The sequence below is a fragment of the Caloenas nicobarica genome, chromosome 1 (assembly GCF_036013445.1).
Source record: "Caloenas nicobarica isolate bCalNic1 chromosome 1, bCalNic1.hap1, whole genome shotgun sequence".
In the NCBI taxonomy this organism is placed as follows: Eukaryota; Metazoa; Chordata; class Aves; order Columbiformes; family Columbidae; genus Caloenas; species Caloenas nicobarica.
The window spans coordinates 66,671,791-66,690,988 of NC_088245.1; the positions used below are offsets into that span (position 1 = coordinate 66,671,791).

General features: G+C 52.3%; 2 protein-coding genes across 2 annotated transcripts; both read left to right on the forward strand.

The window, feature by feature from the left end:
- Positions 1–477: 477 nt before the first annotated feature.
- Positions 478–15,223, forward strand: HDHD5 (haloacid dehalogenase like hydrolase domain containing 5). Its single transcript, XM_065626835.1, has 8 exons — positions 478–603; positions 757–957; positions 1,295–1,407; positions 2,596–2,689; positions 3,177–3,210; positions 3,788–3,962; positions 4,282–4,470; positions 5,053–15,223. The coding sequence occupies exons 1-8, from the start codon at positions 508–510 to the stop codon at positions 5,420–5,422; spliced, it is 1,272 nt and encodes a 423-aa protein (XP_065482907.1). The 5' UTR covers positions 478–507; the 3' UTR covers positions 5,423–15,223.
- A 933-nt stretch (positions 15,224–16,156) lies between these two features.
- On the forward strand, positions 16,157–18,402 carry TMEM121B (transmembrane protein 121B). Its single transcript, XM_065633827.1, is given in 3 exon segments — positions 16,157–17,856; positions 17,858–17,925; positions 17,928–18,402. Coding segments are annotated over 3 exon segments (1,854 nt in total). The 3' UTR covers positions 18,014–18,402.
- Positions 18,403–19,198: the final 796 nt, after the last annotated feature.

The following is a 19,198-nucleotide window of genomic DNA, read 5'->3' on the forward strand; positions in this document are numbered from 1 at the left end:
ATGGCAAATGGGTTGGTGTGCCCTGTTCCTTGATTATGGGAACGGGTTAGATAAACCCCTGCCAGGCCTGGTGTAACTGATTCGGATGGGTCTATGCCTGTCGCTCCCCCATTGCCCTGATCTCTCCTCGCTCGTCATTTTTTGCACGCCTGTCCCACCGCAGGGCTGTTCGTTCCCGTTTCCCCACCAGCCTCCCTGCCGTCGCCGACACCTGCTTTTCCATCCACTCGCCGTCCCCAGTTTCTCTCCCAGCTCTCCCCAAACACGTAAGCCTTTGCTCCGAAGCAGAAGGGACATCGCATCCCCGCAAGCCAGCAGCACCCTTCCCCGCCACCGCGGGCAGCGCCTCGCCGACCAGCTCGGGCTGAGGGCGGGCAGCCCTCGGCGCCCCCGCTCCGCCCGCCCCGGTCCCGCCCCGCCGGGCCCCGCGCCTCGCTGGGAGCTGTAGTCCGGGAACTACGAGCCCCGGCGTGCCCCGGCCGCGGGCCCTGGCCGGGCGGGAGCGGCATGGCGCTGGGCGGCTGCCTGCGGGCCGGCCGGGGGCTGCTGCGCGCCGCGGGGCCGCGGGGCCCGCCCGCCCGCAGGGGCTGCGCCGGGGGCCGGGTGAGCGACGGCGGCACCGGGGGGCCGGGCCCGCCGCCCGCGTCCTTGCCGCGGGCCGGGAAGGGCGCCGCGGGTCGGGGCCGGGTGCGGGGCGGGTGGGGAGAGGGAAGGTTTCCCGGCGGCGGGTGACCGTCCCCTGCGCTCACCTTGCAGCCGCCGGCCTTCGGGTTCCTCTTCGACGTGGACGGGGTGCTGGTGCGGGGCAGCCAGCCCCTGCCCGCCGCCCGGCAGGCCTTCCGCAGGCTGGCGGACAGCAGCGGGCGGCCGCGGGTGCCCGTCGTCTTCCTGACCAACGCCGGCAACTGCCTGAGGTCCGCCAAGGCCCAGGAGCTCTCCCAGGCGCTGGGGCTGCAGGTACGGGCGGCGGGCGGGCGTCGGACCGCCAGGCGAGGCGGGACGAAGCGGCTCCGGTGGGGTCAGACGGAGCCCACGCCGCTGGGAAGCGGGGACTTCAGGGCTCTGCAGTTCGGGATCCTTGCTTTGGAGGGGAGCGCCGGGAGGAGAAGGAGGGAGCCCGCTAAGGCGACTTCCCCTGGAGGGGTGAAGGGCTCGAGGGTGGCAGCACCAGCGAGTGACTGGCCCTGCCTCGGCCGGAGGGGATGGGGGGAGGCAGGTGGCAGCCGGGGTTAAGGATGGGACCCGACCGCAGAGAGGAGGGGGGAAATTTTGCCACCTGTCCTTCCTCCCGCAGGTGTCTCCGGAGCAGGTGATCCTGTCCCACAGCCCCCTGCGGCTCTTCAGCCAGTTCCACCAGAAGTGCATGCTGGTGGCCGGGCAGGGGCCCGTGGAGGAGAATGCCCAGAAGTATCCTTTGCTCTGCGTGTCTTGTGGTGCTCTGCGTGTCCCACTGCGGCTTCCCGGTGAAGTGCCGCTGCTCCTGCCGTGCCCCTACCCTCGGCACTTGCTTGGTCAGTTTGTAGAAGCGCGAGGGGACAGAAAGGTCATTGGTCTTATCTTATGGGGAGGCAGCCTTGTGGAGGTGTTCAAATGCAGGCACTCGCTGTTGATCTCCATCTTGGTCACCTCCTGGCTCTCCTTGTTCTATGTTTGGCTTCTCAAGTTGATTACCTCTCCTGTGATTGCTGTTCCTGTTGATGGGATGTCACCATGAGGACTCCATCAGCTTTGAGCCTCTGTCACTTCGGAGATAAAATTGTGCTCCTCCTATTCTTTCATACCAAAGTGCATTAGAGATCACTCCCAACTCTCCCACAGCTAAGGTTTTCCTGGCAGCAATTGAAGGTACTCAAATATCAGTAGAGTTAGAGCATCCCACTGCAGGGATGTGGTCTAAATGACAATCCCACATGCGTATTGCCTGGCTGAGGTGACGGCAAAACAGGTCTGACATATTCCGTATCTGCAAGGAGGTAAGAACTCCCTGTAGTGTTTGTGACATTGCAGCCGCTACATGCAGAGTCACACCTTGTACTTAACATTTAACTTCATTTGGTACAAAACCTTGGCCTGTCTCTGTTTCCCCAAGGCCAGTAGGGTGAGCTAAGGGCAAGGTGTTCTGTAAATAAGTGCAACTTATCCTTCAGTTGTGTAGTTCTATCAGCACAGAACATTTTCTTTTACCAGCTGAGCTGACCAGAGCTTCACTGATTCTGCATCTATCCACGAAGCCTGACCAGCCCCTTGCACTGCACCAGTAAGAGAACTCTGGCCTTGAAGGTGTCCTAAAGCACATCCTTTCTGTCTTGGGACAGCCTCTGCTTTTTGCCTAATTACAGGGATTGCTGATCACAAACTAAATCACCCCAGTGGGTTGTTTTTTTTTTTCTGTAACCTTTAGGGCCACCTGTAGGTTGAAGCACAGCATACAGTTTGACTGAAAGCCGTAAGGTTATACATTACCGAGTTAAATAACTGCTCTGTTACTAGCACTTGTATTTCTTAATCCCGTAGATGCTTTTGCAAATAACTTAAAAAACCAGTCACTTAAAAAAAAAATCAATATCCACAACTTTCCTTGATGGTTTGTGATAGCCTGGGGTTCAAGCATGTGGTCACCATCGAGGCACTGAGGAAGGCATATCCCCTGTTAGACATGGTGGATCAGAGCCGGAGGCCAAAAGAGCTGGTGATTTCCTGATGCATCAGTAGAATGGGTGGCGTGGTGTGGTGGTGCTTATAGTCTATAGCATGGGGTAGAGAAGCTGCAAAGGCACAGAGCAGCTGTCTGCTAGTGACTTTCTTCAGTGGGAGCCTGGGGCTGGTACTGAGCAGCCAGCATTTCTCTGCTCTTTCCAGTGTGGGCTCCTGTAAGAAGGGCAGTGACTTTGCCCTCTCCTTTTTCGTGCCACACCTGTCTTGCACTGCTGTTCCTTGCAGTGAGTGGTAAGATGGCTTGGTTGACATCTCCAGCCCTGAGACAGGAACGCAAGATCTGTGAAATCCAATCTGGGATGGTGAGGTGGAAGAAATCTTTCTGCAGGATTCCAGGTGGCCTTGTCCTGCCTCTTTATGGGACTGCCTTGGCAGGTTCCAGGGAAGAATTTTTAGTTTTGTTTTGGAGACGACATGAGGTTTTGCATTACTAACACAGCCTTCGATTTTTTTTCTGGCAGCCTCCTCCAACCACTGGCTTCCCTATTATAGAAGGTAAGCAATTGCCTTTGGTTACATATGAACAGAAATAACAGCAAGGCAAGCCGGCTGGGATGGGAGTTAATGACGTGCTGTTGGCTCGTCAGTATCTGTAGGCAGCTTATTCATAGGATGCAGTCAGAAGGCAGCTTCGCTGTCCTCATGCAGCATGAAGCACAAGCTTGGTAAGAGCAAAGCCAGCTTTTCTCAGTGCCATGCCCCAGCATCTGGAAGCAGTGGTGCACATGTTAAAGTACTGGCCCAGGTTGCCCAGAGAGGTGGTCGATGCCCCATCCCTGGAGATATTCCAGGCCAGGCTGGATAGGGCTCTGAACAGCCTGATCTAGTTGAAGATGTCCCTGCTCATGGCAGGGGGTTGGACTGGATGACCTTTGAAGGTCCCTTCCAACCCAAACTATTCTATTATTCTGTGGTATGCAGACTGAAGCCCTGGCAACAGCAGTGTTCCAGCAGTAGCTGAATAAGCCTGGGCATCCCAAGAAAGGGATGCTTTTGCTAAAGGGTGGGCTTTTGGTAGTGAGTCCTATACTTGGGTGCTGCGACTTTCCAAGTATCTCTTGAAATCTTCCAGGCGTGATACTGTTTGGTGAGCCAGTGAGGTGGGAGACAAGCCTGCAACTTATTATCGATGTACTCTTGAGCAACGGGAACCCTGGGGCAGAGCTGCAAGATGTACCATACCCCCATCTGCCTGTCCTTGCCTGCAACATGGATCTCCTGTGGATGGCTGAAGCCAAGATGCCCAGGTGAAAAGCATGTGTGGTTTTTGTTTTAGCCTATTTCATACATCTCTCCTGTAGGTGGTCTTTTCTTGCTACATTTTTCAGCATTTAAATTTGACTTTATGGCATAATTAACAGCAGAGATATGCAAACTGTGTGAGAAACAAAGACTAAAACTTCCAAGAAGCAAAAACCAGACCACTGGCTGGGGAGGCAGTGTGTGTGTAGATATGTGTCCAAACTAGGCAGTACCCTGGCTACAGTAGATGTTCCTCCTCACTGAGGCATGTTAGCTGCGTAAGTGGTGTTACTGGGGATACTGATGACCTCCTTTCTGGAGCAGGTTTGGCCATGGTACTTTCCTTCTCTGCTTGGAGACCATCTACAAGAAAGTGACAGGCCAAGAGCTGAAGTACGAGGCCTTGATTGGCAAACCCAGCACAGTCACCTACCACTATGCCGAATACTTGATAAAACAGCAGGCAGAGAAACAGGGCTGGAAGTCTCCCATCCGACGCCTCTATGCTGTTGGGTAAGAGACTGTTTTTCCTGCTGGTTTCCTTAGGAAGTTACATACTGACTTCTCTTAAATTTTGTTGTTGTTGGTTTGTTTGGTTTTTAATGGATATTTCTAAAATTAATCCCAAAATCCCCATGGCACCTTGAGAGCCTCACATCCTGGAGGAGAGGCTTGCTAGCTTTTTGCACCCTACACTTTTAATAATTTGAAGGGCCCATCAGCCTAGTGAAGCTGTTACTGTAGGATACAGAGTGCACGTATCATAATTGCATTAAGGAAAAAATTAAGATGTAGTACCATTAGCCCAGTTAGGCCAAGCACTTTGGGATTGTAGGGAATATATTACAGTAATGGCTGAAACTGCAATGGCTGCTTTGGTTGTGTCTTTTCCCCTTTGAAAGACATTTGTAAAGCATGTGGCCTTCACCACAGCTGAACAGGACTCACTGACCCAGTCTGGATGGTTCCCTTGATGTTAGGAAATACCTCGTGCACCTTCCTTCTTCAGTGCTGCCTTAATTCCAGTCTGCCAGAGTCAGAAACTGATGCATGGGCTGGTTTCTCATTTCTGTTTCACGCTGTGACCTTATTCAGGGATAACCCTATGTCGGATGTCTATGGGGCAAACCTCTACAACAACTACCTCAAGTCAGCTCACCAGAACCAGGTCCAGGCTGGGGTGAAGAAGAGCCCGCAGGCAGCCAGTCCCCAAACCGAGGATCATCTTGAGCTGAGGAAGGACTGCAACAATTCAGTGGAGAGCTGCAAGTCGATTCTGGTCTGCACTGGAGTCTACCGCCACAATGCAGATGGTCCCAGTAACACAAAGGAATGCACAACAGAGACGGTGTTCCATGGCCATCGGGACTTCTGCTTTGACCCCAGCCTGGTGGAGGCATCTTACATAGTGCAGGATGTGAATGATGCTGTACAGCTTGCTTTCAAGAAGGAGAACTGGAGCTAGGGTTAAAACAGGTGTGTCTAAAGATCTACCATCAGGGATTTTATGTACTGGAAGGGGAAGAGAGGAAAAATGGAGAGGGACCTGGAGTGATCTTCTGATCTAGCCGATATGAAAGAAAACTCCCTGTCTCAGCATTAAAGGCCCTTTGCTTTTATTGCTACTCATCTGCAATCCTGACAGCTGCCAGCAGGCTTTCAACTGTGAACATACATTGCTGCCATCAATAATTGAGCCATAATGGAAACAGGGTATAAGGAGAAGGCTTGTCCCAGCAATCCCAGTTTTGTTCATCCATTGGAGTTCTTTTTTTTTTTTCCACCATTTGTATGTGAAGATCAGGCAAGCCCACCCTCCTCCTTGCGATGTGTTTGAGGATGAAGCTCTTCCCTGTGCAAGGAGCCACCATCAGCCATTTATACAATGTACTATTTGTCCAGTTTGTGACATCAGCACATCAGAAGCTGTCGTGGTGGCACTGTGCCAAGGGAAGGCTTTAAGTCTTAACATTTGCCTTGTGAAGAGTAAGTGCCTACGGACTTCAACAAATGCAATTTGCTTGGGGATTTGTCACTGCATCACCGTCACTCTGAAACAAAGTCCCATTTTACAGCCCTCTGGCAGCTATGGAGAGGCAGGGCCCCTCAAAGGAAGCTGCAGTAGCCAGAGCAACTTGCTGCATGACTGAGGGGAAAGTTATATTGTTCCCTCTCCCCTATTTAGCATTCTGTGAACACTTCTGCCTTTTCGCATCTCACTAGGGAGCCAGCAGCCTGCTCTCAATAGCAGAGGAAACCACCACAAAGCCTGAATTTTCAGAGGTGTATTTGCCCAGAACTCAGTGCTGCAGCAAGAGGCTGTTTTGGCAACCACCCTGACCCCAGCTGTTGCAAGGAGCATCCCCATGCTCCAGCTGGCACAGCTTTTGAAGAGGGGCCCTTCTTTGCCATGAGGGCCAACCTGAAAGAGTCACAGCCCACCTTTGCTCCATCCTTGCATGCAAGGATTGAAAGAGGAAATCAAGCCAGGATGGTACCTGAGCCCCAAATCCCCAGCCTTCAGCCTTAAGAGTACAAATGTCTCTGTGCTTCACTTCCTTTTTTCTTCTCGTCCCTTGTGTGGTTTGCAAATCAGGAATACCCCATACAGTCTGATCCCTGCTCCCTCCTCTTCCTTTTTTATGCAGGTAGAGTCCCCCTAACATGAATTAGCCCGAACTAGGAGAACAGAGGCAACAGAAGGTGGAAATGCTCCTGAGCAGGCAAGTCCCAGCTGCTATCTAGAGAAAGATCAAGACCTGTGTGATGGAAAGCCTTTGGAGCCCAGATAGCTGAGTTGGTGTTCCTAGTTAGCTCACACCACACAGAGATCAGAAGTAGGTCTGCTCTGCCTCCTCTTCCTTCCCTCCTTCTTTACCAGGCAGCCTCATACACAGGGTAAAAACAAGATGTTCTGTGCCAAAGTTTGGGTTGTTCTTAATTAAAACATTAGCATCCATGTGCACTGACATTCTGCTTCAGCAGCTCTCCATCCTCTTGATACTGATGTATTGTCTGAGGAAGGTCACACTGCAGAGCAGTCTCTGTTTATGTTATGACAGGCTCTGCATCTGAAGCGGACTGGGTGCTCTGTCAGTGACCCAGGCAAAGAGGTCCTTCTCTGTGGCTTCTTTCTCTACCTTGTTTTCTGAATAGGAACAGAAAAATACCTTTGGGTGAATTTCCCTCCTGTGAAATCTGTAGTGCGAAGCAATCTCTTCCTCTCTTAGCACGAGCTGGAGTTCTTTTCCTTTGTCTTATCAGAACAAGAATTGCTTGGCTGCTTCTAAAAGCAGCTATAATATGAGGAACAGTCTTAGATTTGAATCCTTTGCCTTTCAGTGGAGAGTAAAAGAAATTACCATTTCATCTACTTGCACAAGACAGGGGCTTATCTCCATTTCCAGAAGCATGAGTACCAGGAAGGACTTTGCATCTAACATAGGAAAGATCTTTTAGCTTTCAGCCCATCTCCACAGTCACAATTGTGCCGTGGACCTAGTGTGCAAGGCCTAAAACTGGATGTCCAAAACTAGCTCCAGTGTTCCTCAGCCTCCCTTTTCAGAGGTGACATCCAGTGCAGAAAGAAGAATGCTCCCTTCCCTTGCAATATTTGCTAACTTGGGTGATAACTGTCATAGGATTAAATTAGAACTGTCTTCTAGGCTGTGATTACATAGACCTCAGAGAGCTTGTTGCAGGCAATAACACCTTCAATTTGGTAGTTATTTATCTGCAGAAATACTAAGGTCTGGCCATCTGTGTGCACTCAGCTTTGGCAGAGCTCATGCTTGTTACTTGTTAAGATTGTGGTGCCAGTTACTCAAAGACAAGGTGCTGCCGAACCAGTGTTCCCCAAGGGATGTAGCACTGCAAAGAATTTTGAGAAATCACAGGCAGTTTGTAGTTTCATATCAGCATGCACGGCCCACCTCAGCCAGAAGTGAGGTAGGTAGCCAGAGGAAGGAGGTAGCACCTCCTTCAAGAAAGGAGGAGGTTTGCATTTGCACAGAGAGTGAGCCAGGCATCTCTGTTTTTGGAATAGCAGTGGAGGTGAGCTGACTGACATGAATCTGCTTCAGATTCCGAATCTGATTTTAGCTGCAGATTTTTTTTTTCCCCCACCATGTTAGTGCTGAAACAGTGCTCTGGGAGTCTTAAAAATGTGTAGGAGGAACTTCAGCAATAAGGAGTTTAAGAAATGCTTCGCTTGCGAGTTGCAATTGAGCAGAAGGGAAGAGAAGAAACCTAGAAGGATCTTGTACCCTTTCCCCAATTCTTACCAAGTAAGGTTGCATAAAAGGCTCTGCTTGTTGGCCTGTGCACTGATTAGTCAGATGGGTTGTCCTTGGTCTGAGCAACACTGAGACCTTTCTCTTCTTCCTCTGCTCAGCTCCATGAAACACTGTACTTTGTGCAAGTCACTGCCTAGGAATTGCATGGTCACAGTGGATAGAATAGGAAATCTGGGTTCTCCAGCTGCTGTTGGATACTGACTCAATTGTGGAGGATTTCTACAGAGGAAAGTGCTTGCCAGGGTCTCCTCTGTTCCAAGTGTTTTGCGCCAGAGTGCTGCGCAGGCTTCTAGCTTATCTGCAGTTCATTTATGGACATCTGTTATTGCTAGGGTTCAGTGAAATCCTTTTTCCTTGGAATTGCAGCTTCCTGGAATTAGCTTCAAGCATGGCTGGAACAAAACTTTTCCTTTGTCTCATGCATTGCACAGAAGTCAGATTATGGGACCAAGCAGGAGAGGGGACTTCGTTTGCTGATCTAATACCTTAATATTTATATGGTGTACTGCCCTGAACAACAAACATGTTGAAGACCAGATCCTAGCAACTCCCATCTACAGATGGATGGGTTTTAGTCAAACCTAAAGGGAGTATGTAGGGAGGTGAGGCAACTGAGAATAGCAGGGAGGAGCCAGAGGAGGGATAGACCTTGTTTTGGATCTGAAGCTTTTATGCCATACAATAACATGGTGGCCAGAGAGGTCAACTCCTTTATCCCACAGGAGACATGCAACCACTAGCCTGACATTCAGGGAGTTGTATAATGCTACTGTCCCCTTTCTTCCAGTCTTAATCCTGGTGTGTTGTCTTCCCCCCAATACATGGGTAATGTTTCAGGTTATGTCATGTACACTGTAGAAGAGTGATTACTTATACAGAGAAATCACAAGCTGTGATTGTTTTTAGATTTCATATTAATTTCAACCCAGTTCCAGAGTTGCTCCTTTGATCTAGAACATATTAAAAAATAAAGGATGTTTTCTTTAAAATAAATTTTAGGGTGTTGTGTGTACATTTCATGATTATTGTCCTGATCTCTTTCATGTCTTTGCCCTAGAAGATTTTCAGGACAAATTTTGTCTTTTGTTCTGTTCATGAAGTCATTCTCAGGTTTTCTTGAGACAACCCCTCTGAAAGATACCCCTCCAGTGATTCTTTTGATTGAGCTAAACCGCAGTTCTCTGTAAGCTCTACATCTGCCATAGGTGGGTAAGATGGGTGCAACTTTGACCATTCCCATTCTGTAGGGGGGAAAGGACACATCACAAGCTATGATGCCCTGACTGTTTAGAGTCAAGACTAGTTTTGGGATGCCACCTGTGTATGAGATGCTTTCAGGGTGGGTATTTAGTTGTGACCTGACTAAGCAGTTGTTTGTAATGGTTACTCCTAGTGGGTGGGGAAGCCACAAGCTAGATCCCACTGACTTAATTTGCTATTGCAGATGAAGATCAAGCCTGAGGGCACATGGAAAGCCATCCTTACCGCTAGAAGCTTACTTGTCTCCATGTTAAACTCCTGGTGATCATAAAAGAAACCCAGCTTGTTTGACAAGAGCCATGCCCTGGTACCTTTTGAAAAAGGTGCTGGGGTGCATTAAGGAGAGTGTGACCAGCAGGTCAAGGGAGGTTCTCCTCCCCCTCTACTCTGCCCTGGTGAGGCCACATCTGGAGTACTGCATCCAGTTCTGGGCTCCTCAGTTTAAGAAGGACAAGGAATTACTGGAGGGAGTCCAGCAAAGGGCTACAAAGACAATTAGAGGCTTAGAGCACCTTTCTTATGAGGAGAGATAGAGAGAGCTGGGTCTGTTCAGCCTGAAGAAGGGAAGACAGAGAGGATCTCTTCAACATTTATAAATATCTCAAGGGTGGATGTTAAGAGGATGAGACCAGACTCTTTTCAGTGGTGCCCAACAATAGGATGAGGGGCAGTGGGCACAGACTGAGACACAGGAGGTTCCGTCTGAATACGAGGAGAAGCTTCTTTACTTTGAGGGTGCCAGAGCACTGGAACAGGCTGCCCAGAGAGGCTGTGGAGTTTCTTTCTCTAGAGACATTCACAACCTGCCTGGACACACTCCTGTGCGATCTGCTCTGGGTGAACCTGCTTTAGCAGGTGGGTTGGACTAGATGATCCCCATAGGTCCCTTCCAAACCCAACCATTCTGTGATTCTGTGAAAAAGGTGAGTGGAGTTAGGCAGACATAAACTAACAGTGAGACTTTCAGATTAGAGTCAAAAGCTTCCACTGATTTCAGCAAATGGAAAATTAAAGATCCTGCTAGGCAGAAGCCTTCAGCTTTAATCACCCAGAAACAGCTAATTCACTTGCATTGTTCTTATAAGATATTCCACCAGAAGGTTTTCCATCTACAAAGTTCACAGGAGCCACATTAGACAGCAAAAAAAAGCACAATTCAGAGTCCCAAGAACTTGATGTTGAAAGGAACAATTGATAAGGCAGTAAAAGCAGTTTTGCAGGGACTGGACAGATTCCCATTCTCAGGGGACAGAGGAATTGAGTTGAAGGCTACATCCTGGAGTAATTACCTACAGCCCCAACTTCTAACAAATGATACTAAAAGCACTAACCAGGCTTCTCCTTTCAGCCAGTACTCCAGTAGTTGGAGCACTTGCCCAAGATAGGGCAGATCAAGGTTTAGTTAGGCAGAAGGAGATCAAAACCTAAACCTCTCAAATGCTTTTAATCACTACACTGTTGTCAAAGTAGAAGGACAGCCTAGGGTAAAGGTGCCTTTTGTAGGAGACAGCCTTAGCTGGAAGCTAGAATCCCACAGAAATCCTTATACCAAGATAAGGAGCGGAGTTAAACACTGGCATCATGAAACACCAGAGAAGGAGCAGCTTGAATGAGAAGGACTGAGAACCCTGTTCAAGTTGAAGTTTGTTCCCAGGTGGATGCAGTGGGAAATGCCAAACCAGAGTAAGTCCTGGGAAATGCTTCTTCGATGGATTCTGGGCCTTGAACACAAGCTAAGCAGTTACCTGTTCACCTTGGTACAGACTTTGGCCCTTCAGGGGCATGCCCAAACCCATCCTTTACTGAATCTACCTAACCTCAGTTATAAAAGCACAAGTCTTCATGGATCTTTGCAGCCACATAATTTGATGAAAATCATGCACTTAAAGACCTTTATGGATCCAGTCTGCAACGGTTTAAAACCCCACACCAGGAAGGCAGCTACACGTTCTCTAGGAACCAAAGGGTTCCATCAAAAAAGCACTTTTCTCTAATTCACTATAATAAACCTGCATTTCCCTTTCAGTCAGTTCAACTGCTAAGAACTTTCACTTCTTCCTCAAAGTCAGTTCCAATACACACTGTGGGCTAAGACTAACAGCAACCCCCAAATCCTCTTCACTCTCCAAACCCCTACCCCTTACTATAAGCATGAAAAAAAAAAAACCAACCAACACTCTTTGTATTTTATACTGGTATTGAAAGCTCTCTGAAGTGACATGTAATTGCAAGCAATAGATTGCTTCACTTTTGTACTCTTCTGAAGAATAATCCCCAAACTGGATCAGCAGTTTTGTTACAAATACTCAGTGTTCAGACATGGACAAACCAAAGCGGCTCTGAATTTTGGTGCTGGCCAGGTGAAACCCTTCTACACTTGGCTGTAACCACAACCCTGACCATTCAAATGGCTCAGATAAGAACAGTATAAAGCGTGTGCCAGAGAATCCCAGAACCTTCCTTTCTCACACAAAAGGCATTTTAAGTGTGGTTAGAGCAGATTACATTCAAACTCTCCGAGATGAGCTTTGCCTCCTTCCCTCCCACTTGCTGCCAGTTTCTGACAGCTTACTGCAGGGTTAATTAGGGATTTAGTTTCTGGTCTTCCATTCAGGCATGTATTTGCCTTTTTCTTTTTTCCCCTCTCCTTCCCGCAAGAAACGGAGTCATTATTTTGTCTCCTCTTGAGTTTTGCCCTCAATGAAGTTTTGTTTTTCCCCTAGCAGGGGTATTTTTGAGAGCACACTACTTTCCTCTACTAGCATAAACTAGAAAAAGTAGTATTTTAGATATTCAGTATGACTGTTCCACAAAACTCTGTTGTCTGCTGCTTGCCTTTAAATATACATATACACATGGATATCTAGGCATACACATAAATACATAAAGAAGCCAAAACCAGAGCTTTGGAGCTGTTGAAGAGGGGAAGCTATTTATAGTTTAGCCTTTTAATGTTTTAACAGTAATGGCTAAGTACTAACACTTCCAGTGACTGCACATTGCATTAAATAACTGGATCGCACAGGAAGCATCAGCTTGTCATATCTCATCCTACAGTGTGCTACAAAAAGCTCTTCAGTGCTTTCTCAAGAATACATTTCTCTCCTCACTCCGATTTTAAGGTACAGGCACAATTTCTGCTTCCTTCCACACAGATAAGCTATTTTCTTTCGCCTGTTTATTTGCATTGGTTTTGCCCTACTGGAGCCCTTGCTCAGCCCAAGGAAGCCCATAAGCTTTCACCCTCCTTCCCAGTGACCCCCCCATCCTTACTTATAGCTCTCTTTGCTCTATAGTCACAGGTTCCTACCTACCTATAATACCTTGGACACAGGAGCCTCCCCATCCACAGCAGAGATGCCTACCTTTCCAGAGAACCATTTCCAGAAGGCTCCTCTTGCCCTGCTCACACCCAGGCAGGCCCATTTCATACCCAGCCCCCTCCCAGGTGCCCTCACTTCCCCCACTCCCCAGGGTTGAGCTCAGCACATCACCTAGCCGGCATGTCAGAGCCCATTTCCCCAGGTGGGCAGGCCAGCTGTGGGTGGCAGCCCATCCCTCCTGAAGCCCAGGGACCCCCATCCAATTGCGCTTGCCCCAGCAGGTGAGGCAGACACCAGTCCAGCAAGAAACACAGGCAAACCTTTGTGAGATGTGGTTTCTTTGTGAAACGAGCCTCTGGACTGAAAACAGAGGAGATGCGAGTGCCTATGGGCAGACTGCCAGGGCAGCCTAGAGCACAAGAGCCAACAAGGCAAAGCTGTCACCATCTGCCGCTCAGGTAGGGCAGGAGCGACCCTCTCTGCGTGAGGGCTGTTGCCCTGAGCGGCCCAGATGGATGCTTGGTTTTCATTCCACATCCTCTCATAGAAGCGGAAAACTTCTCTTGTAGTGGAATAGGTGAATGTGTTAGGAGCAAGACCAATTTAGCTAATGGTCAGGACTGACCACACATTAATCATGCCAGTGACACAGGTGTTGGCTTACTCCTGTCCCTGCATATGACAACCCCACAAGAAAAAAAGGGACAGGAGTTGGACTCGATGATCCTTGTGGGTCCCTTCAGGCCATTCTACATTCTATGATTCTACTCTGAGAAGGATCTGAGAATGTACCCACTTTAGATAAAGGCCAGGATCCAGTATGTAATAACGGGATTTTACCGGCTACCTTTGATCGCACACACACCACCATCTACCCCAGCCATTGTGTAAACCAAATTAGGGGAGAGAGCCAGTGTCCTTCACAAAACCTCAGTGCCACTCTAAGCTGGTCCTGAACTGGGCAACTCCCGACACCAAAGAGAAGTAGCACTGGGCCCTGCTCGACGCTGAAAGAGCAATGCAGACAGTAAACATCCTGGCCATTGCCTCGAGCCTCACACTCCCTGTATAACGGAGACCGTCTGAAATCCACGCGCTTCGAGAGGCTGGAGAGCAAAGCAAACATGATGGGAGTGTATCTGGCAAGGAAAGCAGAGGCAGCTCACTGCTCACGCTCTTCTTGAATAACTTCAGACTGAGCTGCATTGCTTTGGTCACGTAAAAACTCACCATTTTCCCGTGCCGGGTGGCCGTGGGCAGCATCACACCCCAGCAACACAGAGGGAAGAGTGTTTTTGCGTCACTGTGGAGGCACCAACATGGCAGCACCTCTGAGGCTTTGAAATGGGATGTGGATCGTGGAGAGCAGCCCATGGGGAAGGGCAGCCCCATGGTGCTGTGTGGCAGAGGGGATGCTGAAGCCGTGATGCCTGGGACAATGGCTTCAGCAGAGGCACACAAGCTGCCTGGACTAAATGCAACACCACTGTATAGGGCTCTCTGGAGCTTGCCGTGAGAGGTCTTCAGCGTGAGGCTGCCTCGCAGTCACCTGCTGGCAGATAAACAGTGACAGTCGTATTTTTACCCACCTGATCTTAAACTTGTGAATGTCAGTGATGCTTGTCACAGTTACAAGGCTGGTGATGCCGCCTGCCGCATCTCAGTCAATCTGCGAGCAGCTGCATAGGTGTCCTGCCTGTTTTACCCTGAGGTGAAGACTCGTGTCCTCTATCCTGGTGCCAGGATAGGATGCACCATCCCATTCACTGCCCTCCAGGCTGGACTGTTCTTTTGAACACTCATATTTGTTATGCTATGCTATAGTTATTAACCTTCTCAACGAAGTCTTTTTATTTGATAACTGAAATGTGGAATTAGGGACAAAGGGCTCTTAAACAGAAAGAGAGCACAGGTGTGCTCAGTCTCATCTGATGCTGCAAACCATGAAAAGGTGAGTTAGAGGAACACAATGAACACAAGTAGGGCTGATGCAAGGTTGAATCTTGGCAATTGTATCCCAGCACTGAAAACAATGTGAGTGTAGCAGAAAATAGGTGTCCCCCGTCCTAGCTGTGCCCCAGCCATGCAGGTAATGGCAGTGGAGATGCAGCAGGTAGGATAGCAACCAGTGTGGGACATCGTGAGAATGCCTGTGGGTTGCTGCCCCAGTTTAGAGGTTGTACCAATTGAGTACTGTGCTGCCCAGGTAACTACATTAAAGCCTGCCTAGCCTCCAATTATCTCTCCCTGCAGTCTATTTTGATCATGCTTTTAGAAAATAAATTTATCTGTGCGCCCTTGCTCCAGACTCCATTGACGAGAATGCTTTTGCTGTTATTCTTCTTTCCCTGCTTGTCCTCTTGATTATTGCTGTATGTCTAGAGAGATCTCCATGTCAACCGACCCCAAGTCCTCCCCTTCTCTTTCTCAATTATTATATTTCTTTGTTTCAGTTTTATGCATGAATTCTCCTGGTACCCCAGATCAATTTCTCCTTGTTGTCAAGAGCAGCCAGTGACATTTACTGAAGTAGGAGTCCTCAGGGACCCTGCACCAACATGTATTAGACAGTTGTCACTGCTGTCCTGAATGCCCTTTCCCAGTACTAAGCATCTGAGTTTCGTTCAGCCCTATATGTTGATTAGCAACACCCTCAAAAGACAAGCTATTTTGTGTCTTTATCACACAGTGTAGTTAATACAGCCAGTTGTTTGGACATACAGGCAGCTTGTTCAGTGTGCTTCACACCACTGACAGGCAGCACCTGGCTCATCACTGGTGGGCACAGGTAGGAATGAGGGACTGGTAATGCGGAGCACTGAGCCACTTTGAAACACAGTGTGCCAAGTCACTAGTGCTGGTGCTGTGATAGGTCCACGCAGCCCAACTCATTTTGAGGACATTGGTAGCAGATCACTGAAGGCCCTGACTGATGCTTTCATTGGACGCAGGAACTTAAGGGTTATTCACATCAATTTAAAGGCTCTGCCCCATGATGGCAAGCTGGGCAGAGGCCTCAGTACATGGCTTGGCTGAACTCAGGAAATAGGTGGCGGTTACTTTGATTTACATTTACTTACAACAGATGAAAAATATGGGCAGCCAAACACGGTGTGCCACACAGGAGCCGTGGGCTCTGCACCAGGCCGCTGGCCCTCGTCTTGGTCAGCCTGCAGTGACTGGGGTGGACTGAAGTACTTTTGATTTTCCAGAGTAGGTTCAAGAGGTGCAGTATGTCCATGGGTGACTCTCCCAGGCCCGGCCGGCTCCATTCACGGAGGTCTGGGGGGCAGGCGGCAGCCGGGCTGTGCTCCCCGAGAAATGGCTCCACCGCAGCCCCAGGGAGGGGGGCGTCTTCTCGCCCCCCTCCTCCCCTCCCGCGGCCGCACAGCCGCTCTCCGCTCCTCCACCCCCAGCCCACCCACCGCCGCCAGCGGAGACGCCCGCCCCGGCTCCGGCAGCTGCTGCGGTTGCGGCTCGGCACCGCCCCCGGCGTCCCCCGCCGCGCCCCGCCAGCTCCCGCCGCTCGGGCTCTCCTCACCGCTGCCACCGCCTCTGCCGCTGCCGGTGCGGCGGCGCGGGGTGCGTGGGGCGGGCCGGGGGCGGGCCGGGGGCCGCGGCGCGGCCGTCGGGCCCGGCGCGCCGGCTCGGGGGCCGGGGAGGACCATGCACCGCGCTGCCTCCAACCAGCGCTCGGTCTCCTCCTCCTCGGGCTCCTTCCAGCCGCCGCCGCCGCCGCCGCCGCCGCTGCCGCACGCCGCCGACCGGCAGCCCCTCTTCCCGGGGGGCTCCAGCAGCGGGGGCAGCCGGCGCGGCTCGGGGTCGAGCTCGGGCTCGGCTCGGGCCCACCGCCCCCGCAGCCCCCGCAGCAGCACCGAGGAGGAGGAGGAGGAGGAAGAGGAGGAGGACAGCATCAGCATCAGCAAGCCCCTGGTGCCGCCGCTCACCGCCTCGCTGCCCGCCGCCGCCTCGCCGCTCCCAAGCAGCGGCAGCAGCGGCGGCGGCGGCGGGAGCCCGGCCCGCAGCATGACGGCGGCGGAGCTGTACGGGGCGGCGGCGGCGGGCGGCGGGGCGGCGGGCGGCGGGGCGGCGGCGGGGGCGCTGCTGGGGCCCGGCGGGGCGACGGGCGGGCGGCGCTGGGGCTTCCAGGCGCTGTCCCTGGTGCTGCTGCTGGGGCAGGGCGCGCTGCTGGACCTCTACCTGATCGCCGTCACCGACCTATACTGGTGCAGCTGGATCGCCACCGACCTGGTGCTGGCGGCCGGCTGGGGCATCTTCTTCTGCCGCAACAGCCGGGCGCGCCGCCGGGAGCGGCCCCCGCCGCCCCTCGGGCCGCCGCCGCCGCACCCGCTGCTGCTGCACGGTCCCCCCGGCGGCCGGGGGGCCGGGGTCCGCGGGGCCGGGGGCCCCCCCCGCGGCGGCGACTTCGCCTACGCGCACCTCGCCTGGCTCATCTACTCCATCGCCTTCACGCCCAAGGCGGCGCTGATCCTGGGCACCTCCATCCTGGAGCTGATCGAGCTGCGCCTGCCGCTGGGCACCACCGGCTTCCGCATCACCCTGGCGCTCTCCGCCCCGCTGCTGTACTGCCTGCTGCGGGCTATCGGCACCGAGGGCGCCGGGCAGCTGCTCCTGCCGCCGCAGCCGCCGCCGCAGCACCGCGCCGCCGCCGCCTTCCTCGCCACCTGCCTCGACCTACTCGACAGCTTCTCCCTGCTCGAGCTGGTGCTGCAGCCCGGGCGGCCGGCGCCGCTGCCCGTCCCGCTGCGCTACCTCCTCATCGCCGTCTACTTCCTCTGCTTGGCCTCGCCGGTGCTGTGGCTCTACGAGCTCAGCGCCGCCCGCCCCCCCGGCGCCGCCCGGCTCGCCCTCCACCTCCTGCTGCCCGCCGGGCTGCTGGACGCCCCGCTCCTGGCGCTCCGCTGCCTCCTGCTCCTGCGCTACCAGCAGCCGCTTTCCCTCTTCATGCTGAAGAATCTTTTCTTCCTGGCCTGCCGCGGCCTGGAGGCGCTGGAGACGTGCTGCCTCCTCCGCCCCGCCGCCGCCCCACCGCTCACCAAGTACGGCCCCGCCGCCGCCACCCCCGCCGCCGCCGCCCCCATGGCCCACGGGCTCTCCGACGTCGACGTGGGTCCCCACGGGTACGTGAACGCCTTGGCGGTCACTGCCCAGGGCTGACATCCTCCCGGCCGGCGCCCTCGGAGGGGCTGCCGCCGCCTCCGGCTCCGCTCCCGGCAGAGTCTCTCTGCGTTTCTGCTCAGGTTCCCGCCGCCGTGGCCGAGCAGGGGAAGGGGACGCGGGCTCCCCTGTCAGATTTCCGCTCTCCTCCTCTGTTTCTCCCGGGCAAATCCCGCAGCGGAAGCTCAGTGCGAACCCGACTACCTGCAGGAGTCTACGGCAGACGCTTGTCCCCAGAAAATGCACCTGCCCTTCATGAAAAGTCTTCTAGTGCTTCTGCCCCTCCACACTGTTCGGAGGGTCCCACTTTTTCCCTTTCGCTCCCCCACCCCCAGGACATCGTGTTGCTTTGTGACCATAAAGGTTTAGTTTTTTCTTTTCCTCCTAAACAACAGGGACCAGTGGATTTTGTCCACTCCTTTTAGAACTCCTACTGACCACAACGAGATGTGAGAGGGGTCTGACCAGCAGAGACGTGCCTTCAGGATGCAGGCAGGACAGAAGGAAACACGTGTTGGTTTCATTTGGTCTTGCAAAGCTGCCACCTCTGTTTCACAGCAGCAGAGCTGCAGAGGGTCTTTGTGTGCCAGCTGGGGAACCTCTGGGAGCACGTTGGCCATCTGGTCATTTCAAGCCTAGGAGCCACTTTCTCAGAGCTGAAAATGTCTACCTCTGTGCTTCAACCTTTTGCATCTTAAGTTGACTTCGCACTCTAAAGAAACACGTGAATCAGGCATGGACATAATCCAGGGGCTTAGACCCCATTTCATTACCACCGAGACATTTATTTCTGGTGAGAACAGGGTTTACAGCAGCCTACTGCTTGCTGGGGCTCTCATTTCTCTGTGAATATGCATGTTTATGGGTTCAGTGTTGGTTTTCTTTTACGCAGAGCATAGGGTCTTCCTTTACACAGCCTGGGAAGCCTGGAAAGATTTCCTCTGGCCCCCTTCCCTGTTTGAGAGAGCAGAGATGGGGCTTGGCCTGCCAACTGCCCCCTCTCAAACAGCAGAGGATATCTGCGCTGCTTGGGGTGGGCCCTGTGCTTGGTGAACCTCACTTTTCAGCACAGAAGGCAAAGTGCTGCAGGAGCCATGGTGAAAGCCCATGTACCAGCATCCTGTCCTCCATGTGCATGTGGTTAAGGGTAGGTGGGGAAGATGTAAATTGTTAGTAACCTCTCTT

Coding starts and splice junctions, on each gene's coding strand:
- HDHD5 (XM_065626835.1), top strand. CDS start 508: ATGGCGCTGGGCGGCTGCCTGCGGGCCGGCCGGGGGCTGCTGCGCGCC. Junction 2,690..3,176: donor GCCGGAGGCCAAAAGAGCTG/GTGATTTCCTGA, acceptor TTTTTCTGGCAG/CCTCCTCCAACCACTGGCTT. Junction 4,471..5,052: donor CGACGCCTCTATGCTGTTGG/GTAAGAGACTGT, acceptor GACCTTATTCAG/GGATAACCCTATGTCGGATG.